General features: G+C 43.9%; 1 protein-coding gene across 1 annotated transcript in view; it reads right to left on the bottom strand.

The window, feature by feature from the left end:
* Positions 1-14,744, bottom strand: part of AADAT (aminoadipate aminotransferase) — a 78,551-nt gene extending 63,807 nt beyond the window's left edge. Inside the window, exons 1-7 of the mRNA XM_081877545.1 lie at positions 12,691-14,744; positions 8,777-8,849; positions 8,335-8,440; positions 7,624-7,792; positions 7,033-7,165; positions 4,498-4,572; positions 60-269 (exon numbers count right to left, since the gene is read on the bottom strand). Coding sequence (XP_081733671.1) covers positions 60-269; positions 4,498-4,572; positions 7,033-7,165; positions 7,624-7,792; positions 8,335-8,401 — 654 coding nt within the window. The 5' untranslated portion in view covers positions 8,402-8,440; positions 8,777-8,849; positions 12,691-14,744. The remainder of the gene's footprint in view (positions 1-59; positions 270-4,497; positions 4,573-7,032; positions 7,166-7,623; positions 7,793-8,334; positions 8,441-8,776; positions 8,850-12,690) is intronic.
* Between the last annotated feature and the right edge of the window lie 3,554 nt (positions 14,745-18,298).

Below are 18,298 nucleotides of genomic sequence, written 5' to 3'. Positions count from 1 at the left end.
CTCCCCCCCCCTTTTTTTTGCCAGAGCAGTGACATTAAATGCGCATTTAATGAATATACCTGATAGATATCTTTTTTGCGGTCTGTCGTCAGTGAGGCTCCAGTAGGATTGCCACCGTTAGGAATTGTGTAGAGAAATTTGGGGAGGCTGCTGTTAGGTGTTTTGGCATCTTCTGGACTCCACCTGGAAAGAACTTCTTTCAGGGCTTTTGGAATAATGCCATGTTGGTCACTGGGAACATTGACAATGTTGCAGCCCAATGGCCTCAGCTGGTTTACAATAGAAGACAATAAGAATGAAGAGCGTTTACTTAAGCAAGACATTTTGCATCACATGCATCTACTCTTGCTACAGTATTTTAATGGTGCCTATTTACCTATAAGGGGACGTGGGTGGTGCTGTGGGTTAAACCACAGAGCCTAGGACTTGCCGATGAGAAGGTCGGCGGTTCGAATCCCCGTGATGGGTGAGCTCCCGTTGCTCGGTCCCTGCTCCCGCCAACCTAGCAGTTCGAAAGCATCTCAAAGTGCAAGTAGATAAATAGGTACCGCTCCAGTGGGAAGGGAAACAGCATTTCCGTGCACTGCTCTGGTTCGCCAGAAGCAGCTTAGTCATGCTGGCCACATGACCCGGAAGCTGTACGCTGGCTCCCTCGGCCAATAAAGCGAGATGAGCGCTGTAACCCCAGAGTCAGTTATGACTGGACCTAATGGTCAGGGGTCCCTTTACCTTTACCTATAAATTGGGGATTAGGAACATGTGGCCCTCCATATGCTGTAGGACTCCAACACCCATCAGCCCCAGCCACCATGGTCAATGACCAGCCATTTCTCAAGGGCCACAGGTTCCCCACCCCTGCTGCCAATCAAAAAATGATCTTTACACTGCCTAATTCCCATATCCCACTAGCTGTCATGTATGCGAAGCCTATTTTTAAGAAAGCAGATTAATTAAGAATCACTGACAGCTCATTCTTGACTAGCTGATCACCTTTTGGGTTTACATTTTTCCTCCATCTTTTCACAGCTTGATCACACATGGTATCACACTCTGTTTGCTGCATATACACTTGGTGTTGGGGAGGAGAACACCATAAAGCAGGCATAGGCAAACTCCGGCCCTCCAGATGTTTGGGACTACAATTCCCATCATACCTAGCTAACAGAACCAGTAGTCAGGGATGATGGGAACTGTAGTCCCAAACATCTGGCGAGCCGGAATTTGCCTATGCCTGCCATAAAGTATATAGTGAAACCGAAGGTTTAAATCACATGGAACAGACCATAAAATATAGGATGGTATCCTGTGAAGTAGTTTCACTAGAGCAAGGAGTTTAAATCTACTCTGGGGGTTCCTTCAGCCTTCTGGCACAGATTTGTGGAGTCACAGAGAGTGAGCAGGGAGAGGAGGAAAAAGGGAAGTTCTCTTGCAGAAGCAGAAATCCTTTGTAGCACTTTGTGGTTTTGTGGAGCATGAAAACTTGTTGACCCGTTCATGAGCAGAAGTTGGTCCAAACCTTAATCTTTAGCTTACCTTTTGTAATCATTTGTCCATTAAAAGAAACATCAGTGTATATGGCAATATACCTAAGCAAAAAAGACAGAGCATTTCGCACCCCCACATCTACTTCCCGTCTAAAATATTACTGTGGAGTGGTGGGAACAGGAAAAGCAGGGGCAACAAGAGACCTTTGTGAGCAAATGCAGCTTACTGAGATTTTGTTGCATATGGGGTATAAACGATGAAGTAAGGGAATGACAGAAATTGTGTTTTGAGGAAGCAATTGGAGAGACATAGAGATGGTGCTACATATGTATTCAAACAGGGCATCCCTTGAATAAGGTGTTGTGAGAGAGAATAGACAGAGATCATCAAGAAACAGGAGATCTCCTTAGAACAGTTGAGGGTGCTGTGCAGTGGTGAAAAGTCTGTCTCGCTGTGTTCAGTGGGGCTTACTCCTAATAGATGTGCACAGAACCGCAGCCAAATGTGTTCATGTATCACAGGGAAGCGAATCTGCATGCTTACTGGCCTTTCTGAGCATTTTAGCATATCCTGCTATACAATTAATTTGCGGTCTGGTCGTACTCAGTTTCGGAATGAACCTTGTACCACCAATTTTTTCTATGCCTAAGAATGCAAGCTTTTATAACTAAAAATAACAAGCTCGCACAGTAGTAATGAGAACATCTATGAAACAAATGAGACAGGGGTGAGACATGGAAACAACATAAGGGTTGATTTACATGCCAGAGCAACCTTATAAAAATCTCTATATAAACAAACAAAGCACACCAAGCTATCCATGTGGAGAGGTCCACCTTTCAGGTTTTGTGTATTTTATTGCATCCCTTCCAACAACATGGAGATGCAACTGTCACACGTAACCTGGCTTGCATGGCTGCGCCACACTTTAAATGTTATAGATTGGCACAGGGAACCTCAGGTCCTCTAGGCATCTCTATGTGGCCCTCAGAACATTCCCTAGGCCACGGTTTGGGCCTGTCTGGAACGTGACCTTGAATTTTAATGCTTCTTGCTTGTCTGGATGGAGGTTAGACAATGGTGTGTGGCAACTGTGTGTACAAACCTGTGTCCACGCTACAAAGGTGAAATTTGCACATGTTACTTCATTCACTTTTGCCTCTGGCCCTGCTCACCTCTGGCACCCATTATAGATGTATACTTAACACTTTTTAAATGTACAACTTAAGAATATGATACACAAACGTAAGAGACAGCTGAGACCCAGAACTGGACGCAGTTTCCTCTTAAGTGTACGTTTGGGAGCAAAGCTGGGTTTTCCATCACATAATGTGAGGAGCAGTTCATAGTCTTATCTCTCATTCCCGATCGGGTGAAACTGCCGGAACTATAAATAACTTGCCTCAACAAAAGAAAGGATAATTGCTCCAAAACGCAAGGTATTCAGAAACAGGCCTGAAATTTCAATAATGCTAATGGAGCAACCAGAGGAAAATACAGAGGTGTGGGCAGTTATCGCTGAGGTTTAAAATAAAGAGTCTGCAATTTCTCTTTCTGCACTAACTAGCCCTTCATTTATTAGGCCATAAATGAAATGCAGCTGCATTTAAATTTTATACTGGGCCCCTCCCCGGAATGGATAATGAAAAAATATTGCCAACAACACACTAAGTCGAACCATAAATCATCCAGACACCACAATGATTTGCAAAATCAGGGAAGGCTGAACTGTTGTATGTAATATTGACAGCAACAAGATTTATCCCAGCATTTCTCTACATCTACGGCTATTATACATTACTGTATTTCATCTAAACGCACAAGGCACGTGTTTAAAACTACAGAGCCGCAAAGCCAGTTATTGCACATGAAAACTCGCTGTTTAGTTATCGCCACACAGTCCCCTCCCATGAACAGGAATGTGTGGAGAAACCAGATGTGATGCTAACAGCACAGGCCTGCGCACATCTACTCAGAAATAAGTTGTACTGAGTTCAGTGGGAAAGGTCTGTGTCCCAGTGGACACAGGCAGGAGGTCTGTGGTGAAATCCCCAGCATCTCTGACCAGGGCTGGGAAACTGCTCTGCCTGAAATCCCGAAGAACCGCTGCCAGTCAGAGTAGACTGGATGGGCCAATGGCCTGACTCAGCATAACACAGCTTCTTATATTCCTATAGACAAGTGTATACAGGATACCAGACCAAATGCGTCTCCAGTAACCATGTCAGGGTTTTTAAAAATAGTAATAGCAGCCAAAGGGGTGGATTTCATTAGGACTGCAGTGTGTGGCAAGGGGAGGGTTAACCTTTATTAACCCACTGTGAATGTGATGAAATTTGGCCGCCTCCACCCCGTGGTCGCAATTATGCCTGAAAGAAAATCTCCCATTGGCATGAATGGGTGACTGCCTCCAGAGACCAGTAACAGCTGCTGGAAGGATTTTCAAAAGAAGTACAGCAGCAATGATGGGGTTAAACCTCCTGGTCCTATATGATGTCTCAATGAAAATTACCCGGAGTGGTTTAATAATAATCAATTCCTCTTCCCAGGGTCTATTGGGAAAGTAGCTCTGTGAGGGGAAAGGGAAAACTCCCAGTACCCTTAACAAAACTACAGTTCCATGAATTCTTTTGGGGAAGCTGTGGCTTTTACAACGTGGTTTCATTGTGCTTTAAAAGGTTAGTGCAGATGTGGCCCGTGTATCTAGAGTTCAGGAAAGGATTAATAAAACCTCTCTAGCAGCAGTCAGAGTCAAACCAAGGACTCAAGCTTTACAGCTGCTAATATAACGTCTTAGTGTGTTTTAGGTGCATTATGCAAATGTGACACTAGATGGTGGTAGTGAGCTAATGCAAAATTCAATATATTTTTTTAAACTTTTTTTCAGAAAGCATTTTCACAGCGTTTTTTAAAATATATGTATAGATTCCACCCGACTTGTTTTTGGGTGAAGATCTGAACTATACCAGCACTTGCCACTGTCATAGGTTTCCAGAATGATGCAGTACTCACAGCTGCCAGTGTCCCGGGATAGGTGGGCGCATCTAAAAGGACCGTGTCTCCAGGATTAATCAGCATTTCAAATACCTACATGTTTAAAATATATAACATATAATATTGCAAGACTTTCTGTGTACAATTAATATTTCTCTCTACTTCTACAGTAAGTGCCTTATGGTAGTAATGAGTTAGTTATTTTGTAGACCAAAGTTGATTCTAAGATAGAAAAAAAGTATTATGGGAAGTAGAGAACTGCTCATTGGGTGAATTATGGCTAAACTTGCGGGGGGGGGGGGCTCAAAAATATACATTCACCCTTTCAATAATGTCCAGGCCAGAAAAAAACAACAACCTTGCATAACACATTACAAATGAATGCTAATTAAATGGATAGCAAAGTTACGGCACATAAAATCCTACTCAACTGTACTATCACAGTCCAATTTTGTGCTCCTAAGAATATAAGTGGCAACAAAATGGACCGAAAAGCCAGAAAGCAGCCCCTTATTTATATTGCACAAAATGCTCATTTCACGGTGTACTTTGCCTGTTTCACAGGTCGTTGGCCAAAACAGTACATATTCAGTACAGTGGTACCTCGGGTTACATACACTTCAGGTTACAGACTCCGCTAACCCAGAAATAGTGCTTCAGGTTAAGAACTTTGCTTCAGGATGAGAAGAGAAATCGTGCTCTGGCGGCACGGCAGCAGCAGGAGGCCCCATTAGCTAAAGTGGTGCTTCAGGTTAAGAATGGACCTCCGGAACGAATTAAGTACTTAACCCGAGGTACCACTGTAATTACATGCAACCTATTAATAAAGAACAATTACTTTGTCAGTTTCAAAACTGTATAGATTATGATGTCAAATGCAGCAATTCTACTCTAAAAACAGCAATGTGGAATGGGAACAGCCTCCTGAGAATGGAGCTTGTGTACTTTTATCTAACTACAGATGTGCCTAGGACATTCTTGGTGCTTTTACATATAAGAAATGATGCTGGTGATGTTCTTAACTTGGGTAGTTGCAGCCACCATCACTGTTCTTCTCCTCATCTGCCTGGGTGTTTGTAAGCCTGGATGGAGTCAAGAGGAGGACTGACAGGGCTGGCCCAAGATATTTTGCTGCCTAAAGGAAAGGGTGAGAAATTGCCTCCTCCCAGTCCCATTTGAGGTTCAAAAGCTCAGCAGACCACTGAAACTTATTTCAACATCCTCCAGTGCACCCCAAGGCAGTGGCTTAGTTAAGTGGCTGCAGGACAAGTTGCACAGCACATGCACACAACACAGGGCTTGCTGCCCTTCAATATTTTCCACCTGAAGCGCCACCCTCATGCTGCCTCATGGTAGGGCCAGCCCTGAGAACAGAGCAGCTTGGATTAAACAGACAGGCTGATACTGAGCTGAAGAGGAACTATTGCCAGCAAAAGATGTGGCAGTTTGGCTGCTTTTGGTTCTTCTTCCCTTGCCTTTAGGATTTCTGAAAATGGAGCCTTGCCTAATTTTCAAAGAAGTTCAAGATGGCTTACCCCTCCCCCCAAAAAAAAACCAATGAGAAAAATAATAAAATCTCTATTAAAATCACTAATGTTAACAAATCACAAGGACCAAATTAGAGGAGATGAAGGAGACCCATGATCTGGAGGGAGGGAGGGAGCAGTCAAAAACTGGAACAGGGTCATGGTGCTGGAGAGGGGAACTTAAACTTCCCTCAGTGCTATTTTCCAGATGCAAGTCACGCACACCAAAGCTCCTATTTGTCCTGCTTGTGAAAACATGCAGGTTGCCATTGTCAGATGTACAGTGGTACCTCGCAAGACGAAATTAATTCATTCTGCGCGTTTTTTCGTCTTGCGGTTTTTTCGTCTTGCGAAGCACGGACTTTGGAAAAGCTTCAAAAACCACCAAAGTCTTCAAAAACCTCAAAAAAGGCTACCACACTGCGTGCTATGAGTTGCTCCTCGATGTCAAGTCGCAACTGCACCCCCTGAATGCATGGTTTTAAGGAAAAGGAAACAAACTTGCAAGACGTTTTCGTCTTGCAAAGCAAGCCCATAGGGAAATATGTCTTGCGAAGCAACTCAAAAAACGAAAAACTCTTTCGTCTTGTGAGTTTTTCGTCTTACGAGGCATTCGTCTTGCGAGGTACCACTGTATCTAATTTTCTTCAGCTAGAGCTCTGGAGAAGTGGCATGGCAGACTTCCCACAGTGCGATCCTAAGCATGCCTACTCAGAATTAAGTCCTGTTGAATTCACCAGGGCTTGCCCCCAGTAAGTGGAGTTAGGACTGCAACCTCAGTTGGCAAAGGAATCCTTAAAAGATAAGAATTCAGGTAAAGCTGAGTTAACTGTTTAGGAGGTAAGAACTATGCTGACACCATATTAAAAGTACATCTGTATGGATCCTAAGATAGTATGTTAATATTAGTGTGTTTTTTTCTACCAGCCAGTAGCTGAATCTTTGCAATACAAGGTAACAATGCACCGCATTGAGGAAAACAGGGAATAATTATCATAACCTTCAACATATATTGCTTTTGTCTTACTTTACTCAACCCTTCTTGACTGCCGGTGGTGACACACAACTCCATTTTCCCCTTTTCAGGCTGATACTCAGCAGTTGGAGGGTTGTGAAGATTCTTCTGCAAATCCTTCAGCCAGGATAATAGCTCTGGAATGCTAAGCAAACATTTCTCTTTCAAATCGTTGCATCAATAAGCTCCTCATAATAATGTATTACATGTCCCCTTTCAAGATTCTCATCCTTTATTGATCTAACTTTAGATCTTGGTTGAAAATATTTTTGCCTCAAGCAATTGGGAGAGAGAGAACAAGAATGGATGCAGCTGCCTGGCCAGAAATGTTAGCCACCACTGTCTTACAGCCTGATCTTATGGTGCTGTTTCAGATGCAAGGGGCACCCTATCCAAGGCCTACCCATAGAGTTGCCACTTCCCTGTTCCCTTGCTACTCGTATAAATTTTCACCAGCAACAGGGAAGAGGGTTCCTGTGGTGGTACTCTGTGCACTTGCACAAAGGAGAATGGGAGACTGTGCCTCTCTGGCCAGCATTCATTTGCAACCCTCCTCTTGCTATTTCAAAAACACTACTTGGATCCACGAAATCTTTAAAATACCCCGCAGAGGCTGAATACTGGAGAGCTCTCTTCATCAAGTCTTCCCCAATTTCAACTGTTGTTCCATCTCCAATGGTAATGCTGGCAGTTTTGAAGGGGAAAGTATTGGGGTTTGGTGCCCCTCCAGCCAGAGAAATCAGTGATGGAGGAGACCTCTGCATCAATTCAGCTAAAGTAAAAGAAAAGCAAAAAGAGAAGAATGAAACTTAAGATCCTGTATCTTCAGATACTTCCTTTTAACCCCCTCCTTCATTTAACCCCCCTCCTCATTTTATTTATTTAGATTTCCTACATACTCTATCCCAAGCTGTCTGGGCAGGTAACAAAAGTAAAATGCAGAAAATGGAAAAACTGCATAACCAAGAAGCTCATGAAAATCTAAAAGAAACCTCTACAAACATTAGTAGAAAGCTGGGGCCTTCTGCATATGAAGTGTGTGAATGAGCCATGACCTCTCCCTAGTGGTGGGTGGGGGAACAATTCAGAAAAGAGAGCTGGCCCTTCTGTTATTGCTCTGCATACCTGTGGTGTCAAACCACATAGGCTGATAGTTTAGTGAGCTCATTTATATGCTGCCCACATAAAGTGGCAAGGAGGTCAACTCAGCTGGGCTCTTGCTTTCTACATCTAAAGGGCTACCTACGACAAAATCATACGCACAACCTGAGGAAAATCAGAGCTTCTGGTTCGAGTGACAAAATATGTACTTACTGAGGAGCCTTATCGGAGATGCTGTTCTTGCAGCACTGACTGCAGTAATGAATCGTGAGTAATTCATGCCTAAATCGTCAAGCACCGGACTTGGCCTCCAGATAAACTGGACAATGGTTAAAATAAAAAGCAATAAAAAGAAACAGTTCTTTTATTATGCTATTTAAAAACATCACTATAAACACTCTAAAAGACCACTGACAAAATCTATGGCACTAGTTTTGCCAGTGGGACATTGAAATGTAATGCATTATTTCTGTATAAGCTGATCTGATTAGCTTTGCTTATTGAGGTTTGGCTGACTACGAAAGAAAAAGGGGGAAGCCATACAAGTAATAGATCTTTAGCTTAGTTCTGTTTATTCAAAATTCCTAAATATTCTCATGCCACTATGTGGTTCGTACTGATAAGAGAAAGAGTAGCTGTCATAGCATAAACATACCAAAACACTCCAACTGAAGTAGATGTGTCTTAAAGGTGCTTGACGTGAGCTGGATCTTGCCCTTTGTGCTCAGCTACATTGGAAACACATGAGAGTAAAGCAGTGTTAGATAAAATTAGCAAAAATCAGTTAACAATACTACACAAAAGAAAGGTTGGTTTAAGAGTGGCTAATTTGTACGTTCTTAAAAAGCAAGGGTTTTGCCTTCCTTTCTCATGCTTGTTTAGAAGGTCCAAAGTTGAACCTACATGATGCATCTCTGACTCTCCCATTTCCTGCCCCCAAACACCTGAAGCTACGCTAAGACGACAGATCTCTCAAATCCCCTGAATTGCTGGTAAACAAATGGGCCTATTTTCAATATCAAAGTTTCCTTCCGCATGAGGGATAAATAAGGCGGCATATTACTTGGTAGTATTGCACTGATTAGTATGATATTTTCTCCTCTTTCTATGGTTAATTCCACAAATGTCTAATCAGTTCTACAAACACCACTACTCGGTCAGTGTCTTAAAGATGAGCCACACAACCCCCAAATTGGCTATCAGCACACAGAAAAGTCAAACTACACTTTAATTGGCTGTGCAACAGAGTCATTGTCCAATTGCTTTTCTCTTACGGTTAGATCAATTTTTCAACACGCGACTGATATTTTTGTCTGTTCGCTTCATCAAACACTGAGAATTGATCCAGCTGTAATTATATGGAAGCTTTTCCACAAAGTCAGAAGTAATTCGCTTTGAATTTGCTGCATGCTCAGGTCTCTTACATGAACCAGATCTCAGTTAAGTCACAATTCAGCCCCGCTTTAAAGTAAGTAAATCAGAGTTTTATCAGTGAATTGAGAAGGTAGAGGACAGGTGATAGAAACTGCATGTTCTGCTTCTTTCTATTTTATCCATCTGAAAGCAGTTGAGGGATAACTGCGACCTTCATTTCCCCCGTTACTTCTAGGCAGAAACAAAGATAAAACAGACTTAGAGGCATGACAACTGTGCAATCTTTACAAGAACCTGCCTTTGTTTCTTTAGCTGTATATATCCACACTGCAAGCAGTCATGGGATGCCTCAGCACATCAGACTGGAAGAGAAGATCCTGTCTCGAGAAAGAACAACAGAAAACAGTCTTTCAAAATGTTTTCAAACAGTGTTATGCCTGTCTACTCAGAAGTCTGTCCTACAAAGTTCAATGGGAGTAAGTTCCAGGTGTGCACAGAACTGCAGCCAAACTGATTTCCCCTCCCAACTTCCTAGCTTTCTACCTTCAACACAACCACATATTCTAGAAAAAAATACTTAACCTAATGTCTGAAGCTTCCCTATTGTAAATATAAACCAGGATCCATTTAGTTAAAATGTAACAATGAATCCGTGTGCATGCATGTGCTGAGAGAATCAAAAGATTCAAAAGTGCTTGGATGCTGAGCGGTCTCTTTTATTGAATTCATAGAAAATAAGTCTGTATCAGCTGAGAAAACACAGTTATGTTCTACTATCTGCTTTACAAATTGCAAACAATTTTATGGAAGTAGTTCTTTATGCTCCATCTCCTTGCTGAACATTTCCCCTTTGTACATAAAAATTATTCTACGTATTTATGTTGAGGGGCGGGAATTAAAATCCTCATTTCATTATTCACTGCAGCAGCAAATGATCTTCCATATAGCAACGATTTCCCTGCTGCAAAGAGAGTATCCCCACCTCCACCCACAATAATCCAAGACTTGTTACCATACAGAAGGACTGTATTATCTAATTTTGCATCCTTCCTATTTAGTGTTGACAAATAGGTTTGTGTAGGAAGCTGGCATGGGGAAAAAAAAAACTGTGTTCACACAGAACAAGCAAGAGAGAAAGGGAATGTATTCACAAGACTGATACTGACACTTGACAAAACCACTGTTCCAAGTAGTTGAGTACTGGAAATCTACTGATCAGTTTGAAGGAATGCAGCTGCTTGTTTCCTAGAGGTTTAAACCTGGTGCATGTATAGTGAGGAAGTCCTTCCAAAGTATTCCTTCAGTGCAGCTGTGGAACAGAAATTTTGGTAGTTTAGACCACAGGTGTACCTAGGCTCCTTTGCAACCTTGGCAAAGAGCTAGTAACGCCACCTGGCTGGGGAGGGGCCCCCACAGGGCTGCTGTGACGGAGCCAGAGTAGAGAGGTGCAATTTTAACATCCTTGGTGGGGGCCAACCTAACCAACCCCCAGGTACACCCATTCTAGACTGCGATTCCTTGACCCCTGTAGTAGTGGATATGTGTGGAGAGACCAGGAATGCTTCTAGGCAGAGGCTTACCATTGCAAACGGGGTGTTAGCAATAGCTGCTTCTTCTTTTTTAAAGGTAGTGGGCTTTTCCAGAAAAGGTAAATCTGGATTAAGTGAAGGAACAATATAGGCTGCCATTTTAATGTCAACATTATGTGGTGTCTGAAAACGATGCGCCAGAATGAGGGGCACCACACCACAATAAACACCTGTCCGGAAGGCTCTAAGAGCAGCATAAATACAGGTTACTGGCAGGCATACAGGACTCCAATATGCCTATGTAGCCAGGCATTGTGAAGAATGGTACCTGTTCGTCATACTGATGTTTGTGACTTGCTGTAGCATCTGCACCTGTGATGGGCAAGCAGAGCTGACAGAAAGACTTCAGGAAGCCTCTGTAAATATGACTGTGGGGCACACAGGACTGCTTGGCTATAAGTTTGGATTTTGAGGGCAGAAAACATTCCAGCAGGACTCTGTTCCACCTTGCACTTTCTAGAGCCGTGGTTGCTCCCAGGGGGGCAATTTGATTTTTAAGGGGGGCAATTCGAGAACATTTAGACCAAGTTAATGGTCTTCTAGGCTTCCTTCATGTGAACAGGAGTTTGCTTTTTTAAAATAATAAGTATTATATGTCACGGGTGCAGGGCAGCAGATTTTAGAGATGCTTAGGTGGGGCATAAGGGAAGCGGGTGGTGCCGTGGGTTAAACCACAGAGCCTAGGACTTGCCGATCAGATGGTTGGCGGTTCAAATCTCCGCGATGGGGTGAGCTCCTGTTGCTCGGTCCCTGCTCCTGCCACCCTAGCAGTTTGGGAAGCTAAACGGCGTTTCCATGCGCTGTTCTGGTTTGCCAGAAGCGGCTTAGTCATGCTGGCCACATGACCTGGAAGCTGTATGCCGGCTCCCTCGGCCAATAAAGCAAGATGAGCACCGCAACCCCAGAGTCAGCCACGACTGGACCTAGTGGTCAGGGGTCCCTTTACCTTTACCTAGGTGGGGCATGGCCAAAAAAAGGTTGGGAACCACTGTTCTATAGTCTCTCGAAGAGGGCCTTTTGGTATTAGCTGCTATCTGATCCTTTTTAGCTGAAGAAGCATGCTCTGCTATTAAGAAGAGACCTTCTCCAGACAACCAGGACCCTTGACGTGCACCACTTTCCCTTTGCGCGCCTGCCCATTCCTTTCGCATTCTAACCATCTCCTCTGTGCCGACTCAGCGGCATGGTCCCCTTCCGGAAAGCATGGTCCATGTGATTAACAAAGAGCGTCCCTGAACATGCGCAGAGCGCACGCCGTCGCATTCCCACACGGGGTAAACAGAAGCTTGACAGGCGGCGGCGGCGGCGAGGTTGAAACGTCAGCGCTGGCTTGCTTCCCCGCGCTAGTTCAGCAGCAGCAGCAGCAACGTCAACAGCCGCTGCTGCAAAGCGTCTGGGGATCCAGCAAGTCTGGGATCTGCGTGACGCGCAAGGGGCGTCCGCTCGCCGACCTCGCTCTCCAATGTGCTGCCGCTGCTGCTGCTGCTGCTCGGCCCGAGAGGGGGCTGCCAGCTCCGCGATTGTGCAGCCGCCAGGGAGAGCTGGAGCTCCGGCAAAGCGCAGCGGCGGAGCGCGGCCGAGTCGCCTGGCCCGACGCCATACTAACCTTCGCCGCCAATGCTCGCCGCTGCCAACCGGGCCCTGGCGCGCCTGATGAAGGAGCCGCCGCGCCGCCGCCGCCGCCGCCGGTCTTTTCGGGGCCCGCCTCTCCGTCGCCCACTGCGGCCTGCACCGCCGAGGAGCCGCTTGTCTAGCCTTGTCCCTGGCTCCCCTTCTGGGCATGCACGCGCGCAAGCTCGCTTCCAAGAGAGCCGACCTTGATATGGGCGCGAAGAAGCGTCAGCATATCCCCAACTCAAATAATGCGGGTGGGTGGGAAGGAAGCCGCTCCTCCCTTTGACTTCATTAAAAAAACCACACACATTCTGTATACTTTCCAATTAAAATTTAACACCACGCTAAAAAACAAACCGAATATTAACAGCAGAGTTGGATCTGGACCAGGAAAAGGAAAGTTTTCCTTTCGGCTGCTTAAAGCTCACTAGCAAGAATCAATGTGCGCCGGCATGCTGTTGAGCATGTGCAGAGTGCTACCTTTCTCTCACTGTTGCTAAAGCACACCCGGGCCCAAAATAAAAGGCGTATGCTACTCGTATGCTGTTGAACATGTGCAGAGTGCTGCCTTTCACTATTGTCGAACCACACCCAGTCCCCAAACAGCCTAGATAAGCGTTATTGGCTTCCCAGGAACAGATAGTGTAATTTTTTGTCAAAGTATACATTTTATAAGATGCTTGCAATGTGTTTTATTTTATTAAATTCCCTTATACATTTAAAAAAATACCTGTACGCTTTAAAACAGATATCCAGTTAGTTGATCACTCTAAAACCCAAAGGGAAAGCTATTAAATGTTTCAACATTTAGAACAAGTGGAGCATGAAAGGTTAAAAAGCTGGCATTCCTACCATATGTATTTATGTGTGTTCACTTGAATTAAGCATTTTTATCACCTCAGTTTTTGTTCCAAAGTGATTGGGGGGGGGGGGAGAGAAAAGAAAATTGCCAATTTTCAAAGGGATTATGTGCCAAGACTTTACCCAAGGCAGTTTTTAGGATTTAATTTCAGTGCTGTGCCAGCAGGCTCTCAGTCAAGTTCTGTGATACGAAAACGGTTTTCGTTTCTGTTCTTTTAAAGGCATATAGTATGTGACCTAATTCTGCAGGAGATTTCAGGTTGCTTTCCTATGCTCTGTTTTTGCACTCTTGCTTAACCTTAAAATAAGTAATGCAATGTTGCATCGTGTCTGACGGTCCATTTGTGGTCTAATTATTTGTTCCCTTTGACCGCTAGATGTCGCCTATGCACCTTAGTTTGGAAGTGTGTGTGTGTGTGTGTGTGTGTGTGTGTAAAAAGACAAGTTCCAAGCAGAATTGTGTCAGCTTATTCCATTTGATAGTAATTGCTTCACTGCAGGCAGTTTGTGAAATGGGAAGGAATGAGTCCCGCCTGAGCTATTACCAGGCTGAATTTCATTGGAAGGGTTAACTCCAGTCAGGAGCCATTAGCAGTTAGCGAAATAACTAAATACAGAGTATATAGAATGTGATATTGTTAGATTGCCTTCACAAATGTGTGCATATGTAAGGCTTGCTTTGACATCAGCAAGGAAGTGATAGATGGTAAGAGAACAAGTGTTATAGCATTATAAAGTCAAGAGAGTCCTGGAGTCATGTGACTGCTGGTGCTACTAAGCATTTATTCAGTATCGGAGCCGTGTGCTAGGCAACGCTCAGCACCCAGCTGGTGTTCTTTAATAGGAGAAACATGTGTATGGTCATCTTTAGCTGTTCATTGGGTTCTCTTTTAGCGGTTCTGCTGTGAAGCACAGCATATGAGAGCCACCTGCGAAAAGCTGTTTTCACCTTTGGAGGTGTGTGCAAGAGCACAGCAAGTGGTCCTGTGACTTGAAGGTCTAATGACGCTATTTTTTTTTATTTTAAAATTTAGACGTGTTGTACTAAATTTCCATAGATTTTGTACATCATGGCCCATTTGCAATAATGAAAATATTTTTCCATTCTGAAATTCAGTAATCTGACCCATTTCTTCAAGGAAACAATAAAGGGCTGCTATTTTATCTTGGTTCTGTGTGCGTACTAAACTTCCTTTAATCACTTTATCCATGGCAAGGAAGGTTAATTAAATAAATAATCCCAGTACATTTTAATATTTTTGTACACCTGACACATAATATTTTTTGCAGCCCTGAAAGATAGTATGTTAACTTATAATCATTTTTTTCAAAAGCAATTATTTTATTGATATTTCCCAGGAAGAGAAAAAATATCTGGCTGACTGACCGAACGCAAAGGGTGCTCATCAATGGTTCCTCTTCATCCTGGAGAAGAGTGACTAGTGGGGTGCCACAGGGTTCTGTCTTGGGCCCAGTCTTATTCAACATCTTTATCAACAACTTGGATGATGGACTCAAGGGCATCCTGATCAAATTTGCAGATGACACCAAACTGGGAGGGGTGGCTAACACCCCAGAGGACAGGATCACACTTCAAAACGACCTTGACAGATTAGAGAACTGGGCCAAAACATACAAGATGAATTTTAACAGGGACAAATGTAAAGTATTGCACTTGGGCAAAAAAAATGAGAGGCACAAATACAAGATGGGTGACACCTGGCTTGAGAGCAGTACATGTGAAAAGGATCTAGGAGTCTTGGTTGACCACAAACTTGACATGAGCCAACAGTGTGACGCGGCAGCTAAAAAAGCCAATGCAATTCTGGGCTGCATCAATAGGAGTGTAGCATCTAGATCAAGGGAAGTAATAGTGCCACTGTATTCTGCTCTGGTCAGACCTCACCTGGAGTACTGTGTCCAGTTCTGGGCACCACAGTTCAAGAAGGACACTGACAAACTGGAACGTGTCCAGAGGAGGGCAACCAAAATGGTCAAAGGCCTGGAAACGATGCCTTATGAGGAACGTCTAAGGGAGCTGGGCATGTTTAGCCTGGAGAAGAGGAGGTTAAGGGGTGATATGATAGCCATGTTCAAATATATAAAAGGATGTCACATAGAGGAGGGAGAAAGGTTGTTTTCTGCTGCTCCAGAGAAGCGGACACGGAGCAATGGATCCAAACTACAAGAAAGAAAATTCCACCTAAACATTAGGAAGAACTTCCTGACAGTAAGAGCTGTTCGACAGTGGAATTTGCTGCCAAGGAGTGTGGTGGAGTCTCCTTCTTTGGAGGTCTTTAAGCAGAGGCTTGACAAACATGTCAGGAGTGCTCTGATGGTGTTTCCTGCTTGGCAGGGGGTTGGACTCGATGGCCCTTGTGGTCTCTTCCAACTCTATGATTCTATGATTCTATGATCTCAGGCATTTCCATTAACTACCTCCAGTTATTTTCTTGATAGATGTCTGCTACTTGTTTTCAGAATGCATAAATGCTTAGCCTTCATACATACCTCATAGAAATGCTTGCTCGATTTCCGAGCTAGGTTTTTAAAATAAAATAAAATAAAATCCCATGAACTATGATACCATCTGAGTGATTATTATATAAATGCTTGATTTTAAATATAAGTGCTCGATTTTAAATGTTTGAGTCAACTCATTTGGAAGTACAGACCAACACTCAATACAAAATCAATATAAAGCAGGGTTGCCACTCTTTTTGGGTCCATGGGCTCATTTGCAAACCAGCAGAACTGTTGCTGGGCACCACATGATGCTGCAACTTTCCACTCTCCCTGGGAGACCAGGGTTCAAAACCCTACTCAGCCTTGAACCTCACTGGATGATCTTGGGTCAGTCCATGGCTGTCAACTTTCAGATTTGAAAATAAGGGATCAGCAGCCTCACCTGTTCTGGGGACAGTCTACAGGATATCTAACAATCCAGGATAGCAGCGGAAAACGGCACTGGAATAAGGGAATTTCCCGCAAAAAAAGGGAAGGTTGACATCTATGGGCCAGTCACTGCCTCTCAGCCTAAACACGTGGTTGCAGTGGGGTTTCAGTGAGGAGGAGAGCCATGTACACTACCCTCAGCTCCTTGGAGAAAAAGGGAGGATATAAATGCAGTGAATCACAAATTCATTTATTCAATTTATATACTGCCCTTCATCTGAAGATCTCAGGGCAGTTCACATGATAAAAATACAGGATAAAAGAAGAAAATAAAGAGTAAGGACAAAACCGAATCGAAACAAAAAACCCCCCCACACATTTAAAATGCTGTAGAATATCAATCAGCCAAAGGCTGGTTAGAGAGGAATGTTGTTGCCTGGCAGTTAAAGATGTATAATGAAGGCACCAGACGAACCTCCCTGGGAAAGCATCCCACAAATGGGAAGCCACTGTAGAAAACACCTGTTCTCATGTTGCCACCCTCTGGACCTCTCATGGAGGAGGCCTATGAAGCAGAGCCTCAGATGAGGATTGCGGGGTCTGGGTCAGTTCATATGAGGAGAGACGGTCCCACCCTATGATTAGGCTTGAAAACAAGCCTCCTCTTGACTAAATATGGCATCTTCCAAGCCTAATTTCAACAGGGGGTTGCAACTCTCTGGGCTCTTGGAAAGAGCCTTTGCTAAAATGCAACTTGGTCTATGATTAAGTATAACACTTAAAATAACTTTATCAGCTTTGTAGATGATTAAGCCCACTGTATACTGTTACCTAAACCTACTAGGAAAGTTGCTTAAGTCGGTTGAGCATGAGATGCTTAATCTCAGGGTCATGGGTTCGAGTCCTATATTGTGCAAAATATTACTGCATTGCAGGGGGTTGGACTAGATGACCCCTGTGGTCCATTTTAACTCTATGATTATATTCTATTCTACTAGCCATGATGGCTATGTTTTACTACCACTATTAGAGGTGACAGGGGTGCGGGTGGCGCTGTGGGTTAAACCACAGAGCCTAGGACTTGCCGATCAGAAGGTCGGCGGTTCGAATCCCCATGATGGGGTGAGCTCCCGTTGCTCAGTCCCTGCTCCTGCCAACCTAGCAGTTAGAAAGCACATCAAAGTGCAAGTAGATAAATAGGTACCACTCCGATGGGAAGGTAAATGGTGTTTCCGTGCGCTGCTCTGGTTCGCCAGAAGCGGCTTAGTCATGCTGGCCACATGACCCGGAAGCTGTACACCGGCTCCCTCTGCCAATAAAGCGAGATGAGCGCCGCAACCCCGAGTCGGCCATGAATGGTCAGGGGTCCCTTTACCTTTACCTATTAGATAGGCACCTGAAATACCAATTTCTGGGCATCCCAGAAGGGCAGAGTGCTCTTGCATTCAGGTTCTGCTTGTGAGTTTCAAATGAGCATCTGGTTGGCCTGATCCCGCGAGTTGTTCTTATGTTCCAATTAAATGTGCATGGGATCACTTTTCAACCATGGTAACTAAAATTTAGCACAAATTGGAAGGGTTTTAAAGTGATTTTTGAAGGCCAACTGAACTTATCACCCATTGAATTTGTCAGGGAAACAAATTTAGTAATTTTCGGGTAATGTGATGCACTAGTTTTTCATATAAATGATTCCACCCAACCAGGAGGAGACATCAGTTGTATTATACCTCATATGCAATCTAAAGAGCTACAGTCAGGAACATTTCACCACATATTGAGCTATTTGTCTAGAGAGCCTTTACACTAAAGTATGCCCTTTTTCATAGTCTCCTTTGAGCACTTAA

The sequence above is a fragment of the Podarcis erhardii genome (genome assembly GCF_964252035.2).
Source record: "Podarcis erhardii genome assembly, chromosome: 9".
Lineage (NCBI taxonomy): Eukaryota > Metazoa > Chordata > Lepidosauria > Squamata > Lacertidae > Podarcis > Podarcis erhardii.
Note: the sequence above shows the minus strand (reverse complement) of the source record. Positions and strands in the feature narration are given on the sequence as shown.